The sequence below is a fragment of the Nerophis lumbriciformis genome, linkage group LG01 (assembly GCF_033978685.3).
Source record: "Nerophis lumbriciformis linkage group LG01, RoL_Nlum_v2.1, whole genome shotgun sequence".
Lineage (NCBI taxonomy): Eukaryota > Metazoa > Chordata > Actinopteri > Syngnathiformes > Syngnathidae > Nerophis > Nerophis lumbriciformis.
This window is the reverse complement of record NC_084548.2, coordinates 221,364-245,000: the sequence shown is the minus strand read 5'-3', so window position 1 is coordinate 245,000 and position 23,637 is coordinate 221,364. Positions and strand designations below refer to the sequence as shown.

The 23,637-nt window shown below is 34.8% G+C and overlaps 1 protein-coding gene across 6 annotated transcripts in view; it reads right to left on the bottom strand.

The window, feature by feature from the left end:
- Positions 1-1,695: 1,695 nt before the first annotated feature.
- The window catches only part of LOC133612654 (troponin C, slow skeletal and cardiac muscles-like), a 34,036-nt gene continuing 12,094 nt past the window's right edge, over positions 1,696-23,637 (bottom strand). For 2 of the 6 annotated variants that reach the window (XM_072912842.1, XM_061970268.2), the window contains 4 exons: positions 11,741-11,887; positions 11,562-11,676; positions 5,354-5,490; positions 1,696-2,233 (listed from right to left, as the gene is read on the bottom strand). In XM_072912842.1, coding sequence (XP_072768943.1) covers positions 2,202-2,233; positions 5,354-5,490; positions 11,562-11,676; positions 11,741-11,887 — 431 coding nt within the window. In that variant the 3' untranslated portion in view covers positions 1,696-2,201. Of the gene's footprint in view, positions 2,234-5,353; positions 5,491-11,561; positions 11,677-11,740; positions 11,888-13,634; positions 13,681-20,474; positions 20,605-23,637 lie in introns of those variants that run through there. The other 4 variants (XR_012050333.1, XR_012050334.1, XM_072912854.1 and 1 more) reach the window with 4 other exon arrangements.

The following is a 23,637-nucleotide window of genomic DNA, read 5'->3' as shown; positions in this document are numbered from 1 at the left end:
GCCCTGGGTTATAAGCCGCGCCTTCAATGAACGGCATATTTCAAAACTTTGTCCACCTATAAGCCGCCCCGTGTTGTAAGCCGCATCTAACTGCGCTAAAGGAATGTCAAAAAAACAGTCAGATAGGTCAGTCAAACTTTAATAATATATTAAAAACCAGCGTGATGTGGGCGCGCATGGAGTCGTATATCAACATGGACGGAGCTGCGTGAAAAAAGCCACCCGGCCTCTTCGCGTAAACTTACCTTAACCACTCGCTCATCTTTTCTTCATCCATCCATCCCTTCGAGTTAGCTTTTATGATGACGCCGGCTGGAAAGGTCTCTTTTGGCAAGGTCTTCCTTTTGAATATCACCATGGGTGGAAGTTTCTGGCCATTAGCATGGCAAGCTAGAACCACAGTGAAGGATGACTTCTCATTCCCTGTGGTGCGAATATTCACCGTACGTGCTCCCGTTGTATCCACAGTGCGGTTCACAGGAATATCAAAAGTCAGTGGAACCTCGTCCATGTTGATAATGTTCTCTGGCCGGATCTTTTTTTCAGCTATCTTGTTTTTACAATATGCACGGAAAGTAGCCAGCTTTTCTTGAAAGTCTTTAGGCAGTTGCTGTGAAATAGTAGTCCGTGTGCGGATGGAGAGATTGCGTCTTTTCATGAACCGGAAACCTGTCGCTTAGTAGGAGCCATTTTGTGGTCTTTACAGATGTAAACACACAAAGGAAATGAAACGTAATATCCGCGCGCTTCTTCTTCTTCTACGCGGGCGGGTGGTTGCTTACAGTAGAAGAAGAAGCGCTTCCTCTTCTATGGGGGCGGGTGCTTACCTTGGCGGTTGCTTGCGTAGAAGAAGAAGCACTTCCTCTTCTACGGGGAAAAAAGATGGCGGCCGGTTACCGTAGTTGCGAGACCGAAACTTTATGAAAATGAATCTTAATATTAATCCATATATAAAGCGCACCGGGTTATAAGCCGCACTGTCAGCTTTTGAGTAAATTTGTGGTTTTTAGGTGCGGCTAATAGTGCGGAAAATACGGTAATCCTCCTTTATCATTGTCCCGTTTAAAGCAGCAGTTCCATTGGCAGCTAAAACAGGCCCAGAGCATAATACTACCATCACCATGCTTGACGGTAGGAATAATGTTCCTGGGACCTTTTCTCCTCCAAACATATTGCTGGGTATTGTGGCCAAACAGCTCCATTTTTTGTTTCATCTGACCACAGAACTTTTCCTCCAGAAGGTCTTATCTTTGTCCATGTGATAGATTGAGCTGTTTGGCCAGTTTTTACCGTAAAAAGACAGCAGTACTGTTTTTCCGTTTACAGTAATATGCTGTAAAAATTACAGTAAAATGATTTCCACTCATCTGCCTGATTTTTACAGTAAAATCTAGATTGTATTTTCTAAATGTTTAAAAAAAAATGATGCTTCCATTATAATATTAAAAAGCCTAGAAAATTGAGGTCAGAACTAGAAAACTAAAAAAAAAAGAGATGGAAAGTTTAGCTTAAGTCGGTTTGTAAAATATACTTTTTTTTTTTTCTGAGGCTGCTCTCCCTCGCCTTCCTGGAAAGCCCCCACCTGGGTTGAAGGTGTCACCTCACACGTGTAACACACACACACACACACACACACACACACACACACACACACACACACACACACACACACACACACACACACACACACAGATGTTTAGAAAATGATTTTATTTCAAGCTCTGCTCCTTGGTTTTGACTTTGTGATCTGTAAATGATGGCAGCCTGACTGAGGTGGTGCAGGGTAAACATGGAGTAGGTGACTGAGGTGGTGCAGGGTAAACATGGAGTAGGTGACTGAGGTGGTGCAGGGTAAACATGGAGTAGGTGACTGAGGTGGTGCAGGGTAAACATGGAGTAGGTGACTGAGGTGGTGCAGGGTAAACATGGAGTAGGTGACTGAGGTGGTGCAGGGTAAACATGGAGTAGGTGACTGAGGTGGTGCAGGGTAAACATGGAGTAGGTGACTGAGGTGGTGCAGGGTAAACATGGAGTAGGTGACTGAGGTGGTGCAGGGTAAACATGGAGTAGGTGACTGAGGTGGTGCAGGGTAAACATGGAGTAGGTGACTTGAGGTGGTGCAGGGTAAACATGGAGTAGGTGACTGAGGTGGTGCAGGGTAAACATGGCGAGGCGAAGAAAGTCCTACGTCTAAATCCTTTTTATTCAACACCTTTCATGAACTCCAGGAACTCTGTTGGGGAAAACACAGGAAATCAAACATTAGATCAACATGTTGTGTCATTCATGTACAATATACTGTATATTAATGTTGTCATAATACACTACTGTGTATTAATGTTGTCATTATGGTGGTACTTAATGAATACTTAGGTCTACTACACTACTGTATTTAATGTTGTCATTATGGTGGTACTTAATGAATACTTAGGTCTACTACACTACTGTATTTAATGTTGTCATTATGGTGGTACTTAATGAATACTTAGGTCTACTACACTACTGTATTTAATGTTGTCCTTATGGTGGTACTTAATGAATACTTAGGTCTACTACACTACTGTCTTTAATGTTGTCATTATGGTGGTACTTAATGAATACTTAGGTCTACTACACTACTGTATTTAATGTTGTCATCATGGTGGTACTTAATGAATACTTAGGTCTACTACACTACTGTATTTAATGTTGTCATTATGGTGGTACTTAATGAATACTTAGGTCTACTACACTACTGTATTTTAATGTTGTCATTATGGTGGTACTTAATGAATACTTAGGTCTACTACACTACTGTATTTTAATGTTGTCATGGTGGTACTTAATGAATACTTAGGTCTACTACACTACTGTATTTTAATGTTGTCATTATGGTGGTACTTAATGAATACTTAGGTCTACTACACTACTGTGTTTAATGTTGTCATTATGGTGGTACTTAATGAATACTTAGGTCTACTACACTACTGTATTTATGTTGTCATTATGGTGGTACTTAATGAATACTTAGGTCTACTACACTACTGTATTAATGATGTTGTCATTATGGTGGTACTTAATGAATACTTAGGTCTACTACACTACTGTGTATTAATGTTGTCATTATGGTGGTACTTAATGAATACTTAGGTCTACTACACTACTGTATTTAATGTTGTCATTATGGTGGTACTTAATGAATACTTAGGTCTACTACACTACTGTGTTTAATGTTGTCATTATGGTGGTACTTAATGAATACTTAGGTCTACTACACTACTGTATTTAATGTTGTCATTATGGTGGTACTTAATGAATACTTAGGTCTACTACACTACTGTGTTTAATGTTGTCATTATGGTGGTACTTAATGAATACTTAGGTCTACTACACTACTGTATTTTAATGTTGTCATTATGGTGGTACTTAATGAATACTTAGGTCTACTACACTACTGTATTTAATGTTGTCATTATGGTGGTACTTAATGAATACTTAGGTCTACTACACTACTGTATTTAATGTTGTCATTATGGTGGTACTTAATGAATACTTAGGTCTACTACACTACTGTATTTAATGTTGTCATTATGGTGGTACTTAATGAATACTTAGGTCTACTACACTACTGTATTTAATGTTGTCATTATGGTGGTACTTAATGAATACTTAGGTCTACTACACTACTGTATTTAATGTTGTCATATCTGTTGGAATAATTGTTTGTAAGTTATCACAAAAGAAACGTTGTATTATGAATGCTGTCTTTCGAGGCCTAACAAGAGGAAGAAAGCTCGTGAAACGCCACTGTGATTTCAACACGGACAGATGGCAGGATCTGCTCAACTTCCAGAGGAACTCTCTTTGAAGTGTCAAACGAACTCTCTCTGAAGTATTTCGCAAACTCTCTTCCAACTATTTGGTAACCTGAGGTCAACGCTATTTACGACCCGCTGCCCTCTTAAAGTTGCTGTGGTCAGGAGACGGGAGGGGTTATCCATTGTCCTCCCAACACCTGCCCCCAGCTGGATCCAGGAAGAGCCCAAGCCCGAGAAATCCTCTTCTTGGTCTTCAAAGCGACCGAAAACAATGACTTGTTTTACATACTTCCCATTCCTGCTGTGACATGTGTTGGTGCGTGAACATTGAACATCTGAATAAAAGAGGAGACGAAAACCTTCTTCGTCAGAGCGTGGTGCAGGACTGTACAGAGAGTGCAGTGGCCATGTCTCTCCTCAATATTGAGTCCAAATCAGGCCCGGCCCTAATCAATCTGGCGCCCTAGGCAAGATTTTAGGTGGCGCCCCCCCACATCGGCAGTGAAGTGTATATACTCACAAGAACCCGAATAGCTTTGTCTTTGACCTTTTTTTTTTTTTTTACTTATAACTATACCTAATATATAAAGGGGTGGAAAAGTGACTATTACCTGCAGGGCAAACATTAGCTAACCAGAAGGCAATAACAATGTAAACAAAAAACACCTGCTTAAAAGATCTAATACAAATGTCCCTGAGGAATGTAAGGTGGGAGTACTGTAATTACCTAACGTTACATTATTATTTTCCATAACAATTTAGCCCCCTCCACAATATTAACCCGACGTTAAAACAGATTAGCAATTGCCGAATCATGTAACATTAGCTTAATGCTAAAAAGCCAGGTTACTATCACATTCTGTAACAGACAAATAATTTCACCTACCTGCTACCTCTGTCTTTTTCTCGTTTCTCCTCTTCTTTTCTCTTTTTTCTTCCCTGGGCACCTGACAGTTTTGGCCGTTTTGACATCTTGTGTTGATGTTTTGATGTGGTGACGTCCAAAAAGAGTCATGATACGGGAAGGGAGGGGGCGCACCGTTGTAACAAATAATATTTCTATTAAATAGGCTTTACTTTGCATTTTAATTAACGTGAGATTATTTTTTTGTATTTAGAAATAATAGTAACTTCTTTTTTCTTTTTTTTTCCTCCAACATTTGTGGCACTGGCGTGGCGCCCCCTGATGGACGGCGCCCTTAGCATTTGCCTATACGGCCTATGCCACGGGCCGGCCCTGGTCCAAATTGAATTCTGTCTCTGTTTGATTCCTTGCCTCTTGTCTTGTTTAATAGATGTCCTCAGTGTTTGAACGTGACAATACCACTTACTGATATGGAGCAATTTATCTATTTGATGGAGGAATGTAGTTAATCATAGATGTTATTAAAAAAAGTACTGATTTTGAATTGAGAATGGATTCTGAATCGAATCGTTACCCCTTAGAATGGAGTCAAATGTATCAGCGACTGCCAGGTCCAATATGTATTGTGCAGTCCTCGTCAATAAGGATGATTATTGTGGTCAGGAGGTAAATGTTAGTCAGGGTCATTTACCGTCATAATCTATTTTGCCGTCATTGTTTTTGTCGCCGTCCTTCATCAGCTCCTCGATGTCGTCTTCAGTGATGGTTTCTCCAGTGGAATCCAGCATGGACTTCAGCTCCTCCAGGTCTATGTAGCCATCTCCATTCCTCCACGGAACATGCAGAAAAAGCTTGTTTTAAGAACATTTCTTTCATTTCAGCAACTTTTAACCACTATGCAGCGGGTCTGGGTTCCTTTTTGCCTCGTCCCTCACTTCAACGTGAGTGAAGAACAATTTCTTCTCAACTCTTTGCCTCGGCTCAAGTCTCATTTGAACCTTAACACGTACTGTACAGGACACTTTTTTGAAGTTGCAGTTGTCGTACGATCATTTTTTTAGGAATATTTACAGCGATAAAGTCAAATATATTGTGAAAAAATAGTTTTTTTAAAGCAATATTGTAAGAGAAAGGTTTTCTTTGCAAGAATTGTGTAGAAACTTTTTTTTAAAGAAAAAACTATGCCATTTCACATGATTAAAGTCACATATATTTTGAAAAAAGTCATTTGTTTTTGAAAAAATATGCAATATTGTGAGAAAAAGTTGTCATACAAGTATGTAATTTTACAATATTAAAGTAAAATATATTTTGAAAAAATTTATTTTTCATTTTGACAAAAAGTTAGTAATATTTTGAGAAAAAAGTACAAAAATGACAAGGAATATGTCATTTCACAGGACTAAAGTCAAATATATTGTGAAAAAATAGTTTTTTTTAAAGCAATATTGTAAGAGAAAGGTTTTCTGTGCAAGAATTGTGTAGAAACTTTTTTTTAAAGAAAAAACTATGCCATTTCACATGATTAAAGTCACATATATTTTGAAAAAAAGTCATTTGTTTTTGAAAAAATATGCAATATTGTGAGAAAAAGTTGTCATACAAGTATGTAATTTTACAATATTAAAGTAAAATATATTTTGAAAAAATGTATTTTTCATTTTGACAAAAAGTTAGTAATATTTTGAGAAAAAAGTACAAAAATTTCAAGGAATATGTCATTTCACAGGACTAAAGTCAAATATATTGTGAAAAAATAGTTTTTTTTAAAGCAATATTGTAAGAGAAAGGTTTTCTTTGCAAGAAATGTGTAGAAACTTTTTTTTAAAGAAAAAACTATGCCATTTCACATGATTAAAGTCACATATATTTTGAAAAAAAGTCATTTGTTTTTGAAAAAATATGCAATATTGTGAGAAAAAGTTGTCATACAAGTATGTAATTTTACAATATTAAAGTAAAATATATTTTGAAAAAATGTATTTTTCATTTTGACAAAAAGTTAGTAATATTTTGAGAAAAAAGTACAAAAATTTCAAGGAATATGTCATTTCACAGGACTAAAGTCAAATATATTGTGAAAAAATAGTTTTTTTTAAAGCAATATTGTAAGAGAAAGGTTTTCTTTGCAAGAAATGTGTAGAAACTTTTTTTTAAAGAAAAAACTATGCCATTTCACATGATTAAAGTCACATATATTTTGAAAAAAAGTCATTTGTTTTTGAAAAAATATGCAATATTGTGAGAAAAAGTTGTCATACAAGTATGTAATTTTACAATATTAAAGTAAAATATATTTTGAAAAAATGTATTTTTCATTTTGACAAAAAGTTAGTAATATTTTGAGAAAAAAGTAAAAAAAATTCAAGGAATATGTCATTTCACAGGACTAAAGTCAAATATATTGTGAAAAAATTGTTTTTTTAAAGCAATATTGTAAGAGAAAGGTTTTCTGTGCAAGAATTGTGTAGAAACTTTTTTTTAAAGAAAAAACTATGCCATTTCACATGATTAAAGTCACATATATTTTGAAAAAAAGTCATTTGTTTTTGAAAAAATATGCAATATTGTGAGAAAAAGTTGTCATACAAGTATGTAATTTTACAATATTAAAGTAAAATATATTTTGAAAAAATGTATTTTTCATTTTGACAAAAAGTTAGTAATATTTTGAGAAAAAAGTACAAAAATTACAAGGAATATGTCATTTCACAGGACTAAAGTCAAATATATTGTGAAAAAATAGTTTTTTTAAAGCAATATTGTAAGAGAAAGGTTTTCTTTGCAAGAATTGTGTAGAAACTTTTTTTTAAAGAAAAAACTATGCCATTTCACATGATTAAAGTCACATATATTTTGAAAAAAGTCATTTGTTTTTGAAAAAATATGCAATATTGTGAGAAAAAGTTGTCATACATGTATGTAATTTTACAATATTAAAGTAAAATATGTTTTGAAAAAATGTATTTTTCATTTTGACAAAAAGTTAGTAATATTTTGAGAAAAAAGTAAAAAAAATTACAAGGAATATGTCATTTCACAGGACTAAAGTCAAATATATTGTGCAAGTTTTTTCTTTGACAAAATTGCAATATTGTGAGAAAAAGGTTATCTTCCAGGAATTGTGTAGAAATATTTTAAAAACAAATACTTTAAGGGAAAAGGTATGCAATTTTACATGATTAAAGCCTATATATATTTGAGAAAAAAAGTTGTCGTGCGATAATTTAGGAATATTTACAGGATTAAAGTCAATATATTGTGAAAAAATACTTTTAAATGTTTTTAAAAAGCAATATTGTGACATAAGTTATTTTACAAGAATTGTGTAGAATTATTTTAATAAAAATGTTCTTGACAAAAAGTGTTTTTTTAAAGAAAAAACTGCCATTTCACATGATTAGTCACATATATTTTGAAAAAAGTCATTTGTTTTTGAAAAAATATGCAATATTGTGAGAAAAAGTTGTCATACAAGACAGTAAATTTCTGAGAAAAAAAATATATTTTACAAAACAAAAATTATGTAATTTTACAATATTAAAGTAAAATATATTTTGAAAAAATTTATTTTTCATTTTGACAAAAAGTTAGTAATATTCTGAGAAAAAAGTCAAAAAATTACAAGGAATATGTCATTTCACAGGACTAAAATCAAATATATTGTGCAAGTCTTTTATTTGACAAAATTGCAATATCGTGAGAAAAAGGTTAGCTTACAGGAATTGTGTAGAAATATTTTAAAAACAAATACTTTAAGGGAAAAGGTATGCAATTTTACATGATTAAAGCCTATATATATTTGAGAAAAAAAGTTGTCGTGCGATAATTTAGGAATATTTACAGGATTAAAGTCAATATATTGTGAAAAAATACTTTTAAATGTTTTTAAAAAGCAATATTGTGACATAAGTTATTTTACAAGAATTGTGTAGAATTATTTTAATAAAAATGTTTTTGACAAAAAGTGTGTTTGTTTTTTTTAAAGAAAAAACTATGCCATTTTACAGGATTAAGTCACAAGTATTATGAAAAAAGTCATGTTTTGAAAAAATATGCAATACTATAAGAAAAGTATGCAATTTTACATGATTAAAGCCTATATATATTTGAGAAAAAAAGTTGTCGTGTGATAATTTAGGAATATTGACAGGATTAAAGTCAATATTGTGAAAAAATATTTTTAAATGTTTTTAAAAAGCAATATTGTGACATAAGTTATTTTACAAGAATTGTGTAGAAATATTTAAAAAAAAATGTTTTGACAAAAAGTGTGTTTTTTTTTTTTAAAAGAAAAAAAATGCCATTTTTCAGGATTAAGTCACATGTATTATGAAAAAAGTCATGTTTTGAAAAAAATATGCAATATTGTGAGAAAAAGTTGTCATACAAGACAGTACATTTCTGAGAAAAAAATAAATTTTACAAAACAAAAATTATGTAATTTTACAATATTAAAGTAAAATATATTTTGAAAAAATTTATTTCTCATTTTGACAAAAAGTTAGTAATATTTTGAGAAAAAAGTACAAAAATGACAAGGAATATGTCATTTCACAGGACTAAAGTCAAATATATTGTGCAAGTTTTTTCTTTGACAATATTGCAATATTGTGAGAAAAAGGTTATCTTACAGGAATTGTGTTGAAATATTTTAAAAACAAATACTTTAAGGAAAAAGGTATGCAATTTTACATGATTAAAGCCTATATATATTTGAGAAAAAAAGTTGTCGTGCGATAATTTAGGACTATTTACAGGATTAAAGTCAATATATTGTGAAAAAATATTTTAAAATTTTTTAAAAAAGCAATATTGTGACAAGTTATTTTACAAGAATTGTGTAGAAATATTTAAAAAAAAAAATTTGACAAAAAGTGTTGTTTTTTTTTTTAAAGAAAAAAAATGCCATTGTACAGGATTAAGTCACATGTATTATGAAAAAAGTCATGTTTTGAAAAAATATGCAATACTATAAGAAAAAGTTGTCAAACAAGACTTAGTAATTTTCTGTAAAAAAAAACATTTTTATTTTACAGGACACAATAATTATGTCATTTTACAATATTAAAGTCAAATATATTAAGAAAATTTTTTTGGGGAAAAAGTTTGTAATATTGTGAAAAAAAAGTTTGTTGCAATATTTTGAGAAATAAGTTTTAAAAATATACCAAAAAAATAAATTTTAGAGGATTAAAGTCAAATATATTGTGAATTTTTTTAATTTTTTTTTTTTTAGAAAAATGCAATATTGTGCGAGAAAAGTTCTTACAATTGTGTAGAAATATTTTAAAGAAAAAGGTATGCTGTTTTACATGACTAAAGTCAACCTATTCAAGAATTTTTTTAAAGAAAAAGTTTTCGTACAATAATTGTATTTTGAGGATTGATTTTACGAAAACAAAATATGTAGTTTTGCAAAATTAAAGTCAAATACATTATGAAAAAATATTTTAAAACATTTTTAAAAATGATATATTGAGAAAAAGTTATTTTACAAAAATTGTGTAGAAATGTTATTAAAAAATATTGAGAAAAACGTTAAATATACCAAAAAAATGCAACTTTATGGGATTAAGTCAAATATAGTGGATGCCATTTTACATGATTTAAGTCACATATATTGTGGAAAAAGTCATATTTTGAAAAAAATATGCAATAGTGAGAAAAAGTTGTCCTACAAGACTAGTAATTTTCAGTGAAAAAAACATTTTACAGGAAAAAAAACATCATTTTACAATATTAGTCAAATATATTATGACAAACAATTTTTGAAAAAAGTTATTAATATTGTGAAAAAAGTTTAACAATTATACCCAAAAAAATCATTTTTAGAGTATTAAAGTCAAATATATTGTGAATTTAAAAAAAAAAAATTTTTTTTTTTTTAGAAAAATGCAATATTGTGCGAGAAAAGTTCTTACAAGAATTGTGTAGAAATATTTTAAAGAAAAAGGTATGCTGTTTTACATGACTAAAGTCAACATATTAAAAAAAAAATTTTAAAGAAAAAGTTTTCGTACAATAATTGTATTTTGAGAATTGATTTTACGAAAACAAAATAAGTAGTTTTACAAAATTAAAGTCAAATACATTATGAAAAAATATTTTAAAACATTTTTAAAAATGATATATTGAGAAAAAGTTATTTTACAAAAAATGTGTAGAAATGTTATTAAAAAATATTGAGAAAAACGTTAAATATACCAAAAAAATGCAACTTTATGGGATTAAGTCAAATATAGTGGATGCCATTTTACATGATTTAAGTCACATATATTGTGCAAAAAGTCATATTTTGAAAAAATATGCAATAGTAAGAAAAAGTTGTCCTACAAGACTAGTAATTTTCAGTGAAAAAAAACATTTTACAGGAAAAAAACAATATTAAAGTCAAATATATTATGACAAAATTTTTTTGAAAAAAGTTATTAATATTGTGAAAAAAGTTTAACAATTATGTCGGAATATTTTGAGAAAATAAGTTAAATATACCAAAAAAAAATGCTACTTTATGGGATTGGTTTTTTTTTTTAGAAAAATGCCATATTGTGAGAAAAAAGTTCTTCCAAGAATTGTAAAAAAAATATTTTACCAAATATTTAATAAAAAATTATGCCGTTTTAAATGACTAAAATCAATATATATATTACACTTCTTTTAAGCAAAGTTGCATTTTTAAAATAAAGTTTTTATACAATAATTGCTAGGAGTATTTTGAGAATTTCCAAGAAAAAATGATGTAGTTTTACAAGATTAAAGTCAAATATATTATGAAAATCTCTTTCTCTGAATTGCAAGGGGAGTAGGAAAACCTTGCAGGATTCTCACAGGAATGAGACAAAGACTCACGCAGACCCACTGCGGGTGAACTCAAATGAGGTCTGAAATCAAAGTACTTGTCAAACATGCGGAAAAGTTCGGCCAGCTCCTCTTCTGCCTTCCCTTTGCTCTCCTCCTTCATACAGCGCACCATCATCAACAGGAACTCGTCAAAGTCCACCGTTCCGCTGCCTGGGAACACCCAAAGCAAGAAGGTCCATCCACGGCTGATGCTACGTAATGTTTGCCAACATACCATCTTCGTCCACCTCATCGATCATCTCCTGCAGCTCTTCAGGGGTGGGGTTTTGCCCCAGCATCCTCATCACCTTCCCCAACTCCTTGGTGCTGATGCAGCCGTCCTCCGCGTCTTGGATGAAGACGTCGAAGGCCGCTTTGAATTCTGACAAGTGAGATTTTCAACGACACTCATTTAATTTTCAGCGTCTCTTGGCTGCGCTGCTTTCTGTGTGTTACATTTGTTTTTGTCCAATCAGATTGCAGCTTTCTGTGCGTTGCCATGCCAACGTCATCTGCCCAGGACCTTCAGAATCAGGCGTGTCGGCTTAATATTCACGACAAATGTGTGCTTTGTTTTAAAGATGTGCTATTTGGATTTACACTGTATGAAAAAAAATGTTGACCGTTGCAACGTCATGATACTATTGGCTAAGTTTTATATTCATAAATGTACGTTTCTCAATACCCGACCTGTTTTTTGTGCCTTTGAAAAAAGAATTAGAACTCTATGTGAAAACACTCTCTACCTCTAACAAGCAAAAAGCTGTGAAAACCATGATGCTGTGTTCCAAATTTAAAAACAGTTGAATATTTTATTGAGTTTACAACCCCCTGGCGCTGTTTTGTACTGTTGTTGTACTTATTAGGGCCCGCATGGCCCATTGTATAAGGACTCCCAATGGGACATAAAAAAACCGAACCGCAAAAATCAAAATTGCGCTCTAGCGCCCACTAGGGAAAAAAAAAACAGACTGCCTGTAACTCCCACTAGGAAGGTCGGAGAGACATGAAACAAAAACCTTTATGTAGGTCTGACTTAGACCTAGATTTCATAATAGTATATTCTCGGGCAAAAATCAACAGGAAGTTGGCAATTCCCCCTTCAAGACAAAAAAGTACTAAAAACAGTCACTTTTGCCTCTTTGAGCTGTAATTTGACCCCCTTAACATGCTTCAAAACTCACCGAACTGAACGCACACATCAAGACTGGCAGAAATTGCGATCTAATAAAAAAACCTAACCCCAAATCTCAAAATTGTGCTCTTTTTTAATGAAACGCACAAAAAACTGCTCCTCGGATGAAAAAACTGACAAAACTGCCTGTAACTTCCACTGGGAAGGTCGGAGAGACATGAAACAAAAACCTCTATGCAGGTCTCACTTAGACCTACATTTCATAAATTGACAACCTCCAGCAAAAATCAACAGGAAGTTTGCTATTCCCCCTTCAAAACAAATTTTTTGTAAAAACCGGTCACCTTCCTTCAAAAACGATCTCCTCTGAGCGCGTTTGTCGTTTCGGCTTCAAACTAACACAGGCGAGAGATTAAACCCTTGTGTATAAAATAACAGAACAGCGTTTTAATACCTGCTCCGGTTTTGATTTTATGACCCTTCAAAGACCCGCTGCGCTGATGCTGCTGCGCTGCTGTTTTTTTAAGATGGCTGCTTAAAAGCAGGAAGCACCAGCGTGCCCACACAATGCAGACAAGGTAGGTACACTAAACAAAAGTATTGGGACACTTCAGACTAAAAGTAGACAAAAGTATTGGGACACTTAGGACTAGCACCTGCCAAATACGCCCGACCAATGCTGCTTGCAGCTTTAATTTTGATTATTATTTCTCAGTTTGTAAATGTTGCAATTTATCAAATAAAATAAAAAAGAGTGTAGGCTTAATGTTATTTCAACTATATGAAAGTAGCAGTATAATGAAAAAACACGTTGCCTCTATATTGAAGCTATTGTCACATATATCTGATTTATGACATCAAAAGACTTACCATTTAGATATGATCAAAATAGTGTAAATGTGATATTTAGATATGATCAAACTAGTGTAAATGTGACTCCGGTTGCATGACGACGATTAGCGGCGTTGTAACCCTAATATTTTTTATCTCTCACCAACTTCGACGGCTGTGTGTTAAAGTTGAGTTGTTTAGAAGATAGTAGTGATGGGTCCGGCAACACCGATGCATCGGCGCATGCGTCGAGCTCATAGAGCGAAACCCTGTGTCGGTGCGCGTACCGCTTTTAGAAAGTCACGTGACCGATCATGAGCTGTTTTGGTCACGTGACCGATACGCCAACTGTGTCGCACTGACGCCTCCTCTGTGCCCTGTGAGCGGCTCTTTTCTACAGCCGGAGAAATAATAACTAAGAAGAGAAATCGTCTAAAATGTAATACGTCGGAAAAACTTTTTTTTTTTTTGTCATTGTGGCTTGTGCAGCCCTTTGAGACACTTGTGATTTAGGGCTATATAAATAAACATTGATTGATTGATTGATTTGAATACAAATGTGTAAAAAAAAAAAAAATTAAAAAAATTCCCAGTCCACAATCATCCACAACACGTTCTCTTAGATTTCCATGTTATGATACATGTTCACATTATTTATTGACTGTATCTAAAAAAGATACAAATATATTTTTATTTAAATGAAGATATGAAATAATGCTAAATGAAATACAATGACTTGGTTTATATTATTGTATATACTAGGGCAGGGGTCACCAACGCGGTGCCCGCGGTCACCAGGTAGCCCGTAAGGACCAGATCAGTCGCCCGCTGGCCTGTTCTAAAAATAGCTCAAAGAGCAGCACTTACCAGTGAGCTGCCTCTATTTTTTAAATTGTATTTATTTACTAGCAAGCTGGTCTCGCTTTGATCGACATTTTTAATTCTAAAAGAGACAAAACTCAAATAGAATTTGAAAATCCAAGAAAATATTTTAAAGACTTGGTCTTCACTTGGAATAAGCGGTAGAAAATGGATGGATGGATGGGTCTTCACTTGTTTAAATAAATTGATTTATTTTTTACTTTGCTTCTTATTACTTTTAGAAATACAATTTTAGAGAAAAAATACAACCTTAAAAATGATTTTAGGATTTTTAAACAAATATACCTTTTTACCTTTTAAATTTCTTCTTCTTCTTTCCTGACAATTTAAATCAATGTTCAAGTAAATTTATTTATTTTTTATTGTAAAGAATAATAAATATTTTAGCTTCTGGTTTTTCGACGAAGAATATTTGTGAAATATTTCTTCAAACTTACTATGATTAAAATTCAAAAAAATTATTCTGGCAAATCTAGAAAATCTGTAGAATCAAATTTAAATCTTATTTCAAAGTATTTTGAATTTCTTTTAAAATTTTTGTTCTGGAAAATCTAGAAGAAATACTGATTTGTCTTTGTTAGAAATATAGCTTGGTCCAATTTGTTAAATATTCTAACAAAGTGCAGATTGGATTTTAATCAATTTAAAACATGTCATCACAATTCTAAAATGTATCTTAATCAGGAAAAATTACTAATGATGTTCCATAAATTCTTTTTTTAATTTTTTCAAAAAGATTCAAATAAGCTAGTTTTTCTCTTCTTTTTGTCGGTTGAATTTTGAATTTTAAAGAGTCGAAATTGAAGAAAAGCCAAGTTTCAAAATTTTATTTTAAATTTTTTCTTGTTTTCTCCTCTTTTAAACCGTTCAATTAAGTGTTTTTTTTCATCATTTATTCTCTACAAAAAACCTTCCGTAAAAGAAAAAAAAATGTACGACGGAATGACAGACAGAAATACCCATTTTTTTATATATATAAATGTATTTATTTAGCTATTCTTGTTTAAATGACACTTACGTGTAACTTACAAATGACAATATATTTATTTATTTAAGTGTGTATCAAACTGGTAGCCCTTGGCATTAATCAGTACCCAAGAAGTAGTTTTTGGTTTCAAAAAGGTTGGTGACCCCTGTACTAGGGCATCAAATCAGTGTCAGTTGAGTCGGTCCATAGGTTGCCTGTAGGGATTTTTAATGTCCAGCAGATGTCAGTATTTAGTGACACAGTATCGACACAGTATCAATACAGTTTTGCAATGTGTCGAAACGCTTCATGACGCCTCATCAACCCATCACTAGCACTTTGTTTTATATATATATTTTGCATTCTATTTTAGTTACTTACCATACCATATCATACCAACTTTATTTATAAAGCCCTTTAAAAAGAAGCACAGTTGAAGAACAAAGGGCTGTACACCACAAAGAAATAGAGGCAAAGGACAGACTAAAAAATAACATTTAAAACAGAAGTAAAATACACATTGAAAAAGCAAATACAAATTACCCTAAGAACAATTTGTTAGATAAAAAAGCAGTTAAAAAGTTAAAAACAGTTGAATGTTTTATTGAGTTTACAACCCCCTGGCGCTGTTTTGTACTGTTGTTGTACTTATTAGGGCCCGCATGGCCCATTGCATAAGGGCTCCCTGTGGGAGTCCTTATGCAATGGGACATAAGGACCTATTGAATTTGTAAGGTTTTATTATTAGGGCCCGCATGGCCCATTGTATAAGGACTCCCAAAGGGAGTCCTTATGCAATGGGACATAAGGACCTATTGAATTTGTAAGGTTTTATTATTCTTTATTCTTCCGCCGCCACTTTAAACTGTAATTTGACCCACTTAACATGCTTCAAAACTCACCATATTTGACCCACACATCAGGACCTGTGAAAATTGCCTTTTTTTTTAAAATAAAACGAACCACAAAACTCAAAATTGCGCTCTAGCGCCCCCTACGAAAAAAAAACAAAACTAGACTGCCTGTAACTCCCACTAGGAAGGTCGGAGAGACATGAAACAAAAACCTTTATGTAGGTGTGACTTAGACCTAGATTTCATAATAGTATATTCTCGGGCAAAAATCAACAGGAAGTTGGCAATTCCCCCTTCAAGGCAAAAAAGTACTAAAAACAGTCACTTTTGCCTCTTTGAGCTGTAATTTGACCCCCTTAACATGCTTCAAAACTCACCGAACTGAACACACACATCAGGACTGGCAAAAATTGCGATCTAATAAAAAAACCTAACCCCGAATCTCAAAATTGTGCTCTAGCGCAATTTTTTAATGAAACGCACAAAAAACTGCTCCTCGGATGGAAAAACTGACAAAACTGCCTGTAACTCCCACTGGGAAGGTCAGAGAGACATGAAACAAAAACCTCTATGTAGGTCTCACTTAGACCTACATTTCATAAATTGACAACCCCCAGCAAAAATCAACAGGAAGTTTGCTATTCCCCCTTCAAAACAAATTTTTTGTAAAAACCGGTCACCTTCCTTCAAAAACTATCTCCTCTGAGCGCGTTTGTCGTTTCGGCTTCAAACTAACACAGGAGAGAGATTAAACCCTTGTGATTACAATGACAGAAGCGCTTTTTTTCTAACTGCTCCGGTTTTGATTTTATGACCCTTCAAAGACCCGCTGCGCTGATGCTGCTGCGCTGCTGTTTTTTTAAGATGGCTGCTTAAAAGCAGGAAGCACCAACGTGCCCACACAATGCAGACAAGGTAGGTACACTTTACAAAAGTCTTGGGACACTTCAGACTAAAAGTAGACAAAAGTATTGGGACACTTAGGACTAGCACCTGCCAAATACGCGGGCCCGACCAATGCTGCTTGCAGCTTTAATTAGGGCCCGCATGGCCCATTGCATAAGGACTCCAACAGGGAGTCCTTATGCAATGGGACATAAGGACCTATTGAATTTGTAAGGTTTTATTATTATTCTTTTTTCTTTATTCTTCCGCCGCCTCTTTGAGCACTAATTTGACCCACTCAACATGCTTCAAAACTCACCATATTTGACCCACCCATCAGGACCTGCGAAAATTGTCTTTTAATAAAAAAAACGAACCGCAAAAATCAAAATTGCGCTCTAGCGCCCCCTAGGAAAAAAAAACTAGACTGCCTGTAACTCCCACTAGGAAGGTCGGAAAGACATGAAACAAAATCCGCTATGTAGGTCTGCCTCAGACCTAACTTTCATAATGGTACATTCTCGGGCTAAAATCAACAGGAAGTTGGCAATTCCCCCTTCAAGACAAAAAAGTACTAAAAACAGTCACTTTTGCCTCTTTGAGCTGTAATTTGACCCCCTTAACATGCTTCAAAACTCACCGAACTGAACACACACATCAGGACTGGCAAAAATTGCGATCTAATAAAAAAAACCTAACCCCAAATCTCAAAATTGTGCTCTAGCGCAATTTTTTAATGAAACGCACAAAAAACTGCTCCTCGGATGAAAAAACTGACAAAACTGCCTGTAACTCTCCCTGGGAAGGTCGGAGAGAGACCTACATTTCATAAATTGACAACCCCCAGCAAAAATCAACAGGAAGTTTGCTATTCCCCCTTCAAAACACATTTTTTGTAAAAACCGGTCACCTTCCTTCAAAAGCTATCTCCTCTGAGCGCGTTTGTCGTTTCGGTTTCAAACTAACACAGGAGAGAGATTAAACCCTTGTGTATAAAATAACAGAACAGCGTTTTAATACCTGCTCCGGTTTTGATTTTATGACCCTTCAAAGACCCGCTGCGCTGATGCTGCTGCGCTGCTGTTTTTTTAAGATGGCTGCTTAAAAGCAGGAAGCACCAACGTGCCCACACAATGCAGACAAGGTAGGTACACTAGACAAAAGTCTTGGGACACTTCAGACTAAAAGTAGACAAAAGTATTGGGACACTTAGGACTAGCACCTGCCAAATACGCGGGCCCGACCAATGCTGCTTGCAGCTTTAATTTTGATTATTATTTCTCAGTTTGTAAATGTTGCAATTTATCAAATAAAATAAAAAAAGAGTGTAGGCTTAATGTTATTTCAACTATATGAAAGTAGCAGTATAATGAAAAAACACGTTGCCTCGATATTGAAGCTATTGTCACATATATCTGATTTATGACACCAAAAGACTTACCATTTAGATATGATCAAAATAGTGTAAATGTGATATTTAGATATGATCAAAGTAGTGTAAATGTGATATTTAGATATGATCAAACTAGTGTAAATGTGATATTTAGATATGATCAAACTAGTGTAAATGTGATATTTAAACATGATCAAACTAGTGTAAATGTGATATTTAGATATGATCAAAATAGTGTAAATGTGATATTTAGATATGATCAAACTAGTGTAAATGTGATATTTAGATATGATCAAAATAGTGTAAATGTGATATTTAGATATGATCAAACTAGTGTAAATGTGATATTTAGATATGATCAAACTAGTGTAAATGTGATATTTAGATATGATCAAACTAGTGTAAATGTGATATTTAGATATGATCAAACTAGTGTAAATGTGATATTTAGATATGATCAAACTAGTGTAAATGTGATATTTAGATATGATCAAAATAGTGTAAATGTGATATTTAGATATGATCAAACTAGTGTAAATGTGATATTTAGATATGATCAAACTAGTGTAAATGTGACATTTAGATATGATCAAACTAGTGTAAATGTGACATTTAGATATGATCAAACTAGTGTAAATGTGACATTTAGATATGATCAAACTAGTGTAAATGTGACATTTAGATATGATCAAACTAGTGTAAATGTGATATTTAGATATGATCAAACTAGTGTAAATGTGACATTTAGATATGATCAAACTAGTGTAAATGTGATATTTAGATATGATCAAACTAGTGTAAATGTGATATTTAGATATGATCAAACTAGTGTAAATGTGATATTTAGATATGATCAAACTAGTGTAAATGTGATATTTAGATATGAGCAAAATAGTATAAATGTGATATTTAGATATGATCAAACTAGTGTAAATGTGATATTTAGATATGATCAAACTAGTGTAAATGTGATATTTAGATATGATCAAACTAGTGTAAATGTGATATTTAGATATGATCAAACTAGTGTAAATGTGATATTTAGATATGATCAAAATAGTGTAAATGTGATATTTAGATATGATCAAACTAGTGTAAATGTGATATTTAGATATGATCAAAATAGTGTAAATGTGATATTTAGATATGATCAAACTAGTGTAAATGTGATATTTAGATATGATCAAACTAGTGTAAATGTGATATTTAGATATGATCAAACTAGTGTAAATGTGATATTTAGATATGAGCAAAATAGTATAAATGTGATATTTAGATATGATCAAACTAGTGTAAATGTGATATTTAGATATGATCAAACTAGTGTAAATGTGATATTTAGATATGATCAAACTAGTGTAAATGTGATATTTAGATATGATCAAACTAGTGTAAATGTGATATTTAGATATGATCAAACTAGTGTAAATGTGATATTTAGATATGATCAAAATAGTGTAAATGTGATATTTAGATATGATCAAACTAGTGTAAATGTGATATTTAGATATGATCAAACTAGTGTAAATGTGATATTTAGATATGATCAAACTAGTGTAAATGTGATATTTAGATATGATCAAACTAGTGTAAATGTGATATTTAGATATGATCAAAATAGTGTAAATGTGATATTTAGATATGATCAAACTAGTGTAAATGTGATATTTAGATATGATCAAAATAGTGTAAATGTGATATTTAGATATGATCAAACTAGTGTAAATGTGATATTTAGATATGATCAAACTAGTGTAAATGTGATATTTAGATATGATCAAACTAGTGTAAATGTGATATTTAGATATGATCAAACTAGTGTAAATGTGATATTTAGATATGATCAAACTAGTGTAAATGTGATATTTAGATATGATCAAACTAGTGTAAATGTGATATTTAGATATGATCAAACTAGTGTAAATGTGATATTTAGATATGATCAAACTAGTGTAAATGTGACTCTCTGGTCGCATGACGGCGATTAGCGGCGTTGTAACCCTAATATTTTTTTTCTCTCACCAACTTCGACGGCTGTGTGTTAAAGTTGAGTTGTTTAGAAGATAGTTTTCTTGTCTTCCTTGTAAAAGTAGCATGAAGGCAGGACAACCTCGACTCCATTTCTTTCTTTCACACACTCGGCCATCTTTTCTTGTCTCCCGCTCTTTTTTCCTCTCCCCCGTCCGTTCCCTATTCGGTCCCACGGAAACAATAGATAGGAACGAAATGCGGGACCGTATAAAATAAAATACAATACAACAAAAGTGTTACTTGACAATAACTAATGTGACTCAATATGTAAATAAGAATTCCTGCCTAACAAATGCATCGCCATACGGGTATAAGAAATACTTTGATTATTTGAGTGAAATTGCTGCTAAAATATGTATATTGTTTTGTTATGCAACGAGAGGTCCAATTGCGCCATCTGCTGGTATGTAAAAGTCTATAAATACGACCGCAAACCGGAAGCTGTTAGCGGATTTAAATCTCAAGATCAACTTCAAATCTAACCACTGATTATACGTTTTTATTATTTTTTTGAGCAATGACAGTGTAACCTATTTTTATGGGCTTTCCTCTTGGTGATGTTGAGTTCCTGTTATACGCTGTCATACAGTATATATGCCTTGAGCTCTTATTTTGAAGGCGCTAAGAGCGGAAGTGAGGTCACGTGGTTGGAGTGGAGCGAAGGTTTTGAAAAGAATGTAAATAAAGTGGTCCTCGTGTAAACTGGAGATTCCGTGTTTATTATTTTGTAGTTTCATACCGTATAGGCGACATATATAAACCCTCGGTTACAACAGTTTAAAAAAATCACACTCAATGAGATTCAAAAGGCCTCCAAACATATTAATATATATTATTTTCACTTTTAACACTTAATCACTAGATCAACTTTAGATCTATCAGTCAATTATGATTATTTTTCAAACAATGTTAGGTTTAAAGTGAAAAACTGCCTGCAAAGCATCTTTGTGTTATTGGTGTCAATATTGTAACGTTTTCTTCTTACCTGTTTGCTCTTTTTGTCCCACTTTTTATGTTTTTTTTTTTTTTTGGTAAAAATATTTTCAAAATCCATCCATCCATCCATCCATCTTCTTCCGCTTATCCGAGGTCGGGTCGCGGGGGCAGCAGCCTAAGCAGGGAAGCCCAGACTTCCCTCTCCCCAGCCACTTCGTCCAGCTCTTCCTGTGGGACCCCGAGGCGTTCCCAGGCCAGCCGGGAGACATAGTCTTCCCAACGTACGTACGTGCCCTAAACACCTCCCTAGGGAGGCGTTCGGGTGGCATCCTGACCAGATGCCCGAACCACCTCATCTGGCTCCTCTCCATGTGGAGGAGCAGCGGCTTTACTTTGAGCTCCTCCCGGATGGCAGAGCTTCTCACCCTATCTCTAAGGGAGAGCCCCGCCACCCGGCGGAGGAAACTCATTTGGGCCGCTTGTACCCGTGATCTTGTCCTTTCGGTCATAACCCAAAGCTCATGACCATAGGTGAGGATGGGAACGTAGATCGACCGGTAAATTGAAAGCTTTGCCTTCCGGCTCAGCTCCTTCTTCACCACAACGGATCGATACAGCGTCCGCATTACTGAAGACGCCGCACCGATCCGCCTGTCCATCTCACCATCCACTCTTCCCTCACTCGTGAACAAGACTCCAAGGTACTTGAACTCCTCCACTTGGGGCAAGATCTCCTCCCCAACCCGGAGATGGCACTCCACCCTTTTCCGGGCGAGAACCATGGACTCGGACTTGGAGGTGCTGATTCTCATCCCAGTCGCTTCACACTCAGCTGCAAACCGATCCAGTGAGAGCTGAAGATCCTGGCCAGATGAAGCCATCAGGACCACATCATCTGCAAAAAGCAGAGACCTAATCCTGCAGCCACCAAACCAGATCCCCTCAACGCCTTGACTGCGCCTAGAAATTCTGTCCATAAAAGTTATGAACAGAATCGGTGACAAAGGGCAGCCCTGGCGGAGTCCAACCCTTACTGGAAACGTGTCCGACTTACTGCCGGCAATGCGGACCAAGCTCTGGCACTGAGCATACAGGGAGCGGACTGCCACAATCAGACAGTCCGATACCCCATACTCTCTGAGCACTCCCCACAGGACTTCCCGAGGGACACGGTCCAATGCCTTCTCCAAGTCCACAAAACACATGTAGACTGGTTGGGCAAACTCCTATGCACCCTAAAGGACCCTGCCCAGAGTATAGAGCTGGTCCACAGTTCCACGACCAGGACGAAAACCACACTGTTCCTCCTGAATCCGAGGTTCGACTATCCGGCGTAGCCTCCTCTCCAGTACACCTGAATAGACCTTACCGGGAAGGCTGAGGAGTGTGATCCCACGATAGTTAGAACACACCCTCCGGTTCCCCTTCTTAAAGAGAGGAACCACCACCCCGGTCTGCCAATCCAGAGGTACTGCCCCCGATGTCCACGCGATGCTGCAGAGTCTTGTCAACCAAGACAGCCCCACAGCATCCAGAGCCTTAAGGAACTGCGGGCGGATCTCATCTACCCTGGGGCCTTGCCACCGAGGAGCTTTTTAACTACCTCAGCAACCTCAGCCCCAGAAATAGGAGAGCCCACCACAGATTCCCCAGGCACTGCTTCCTCATAAGAAGACGTGTTGGTGGGATTGAGGAGGTCTTCGAAGTATTCCCTCCACCGATCCACAACATCCGCAGTCGAGGTCAGCAGAACACCATCCCCGCCATACACGGTGTTGACACTGCACTGCTTCCCCTTCCTGAGGCGGCGGGTGGTGGTCCAGAATCGCTTCGAAGCCGTCCGGAAGTCGTTTTCCATGGTTTCCCCGAACTCCTCCCATGTCCGAGTTTTTGCCTCTGCGACCGCTGAAGCCGCACACCGCTTGGCCTGTCGGTACCTGTCCGCTGCCTCAGGAGTCCTATGAGCCAAAAGAACCCGATAGGACTCCTTCTTCAGCTTGACGGCATCCCTCACCGCCGGTGTCCACCAACGGGTTCTAGGATTACCGCCACGACAAGCACCCCAACTACCTTGCGGCCACAGCTCCAATCAGCCGCCTCGACAATAGAGGCGCGGAACATTTTCAAAATGTGCCGTGATAATATGATGATTATCATTATGAACATCTAATGTGAAGTAATTAGAGCCTTAAATAGGTCAATAATTCATAACAACAAT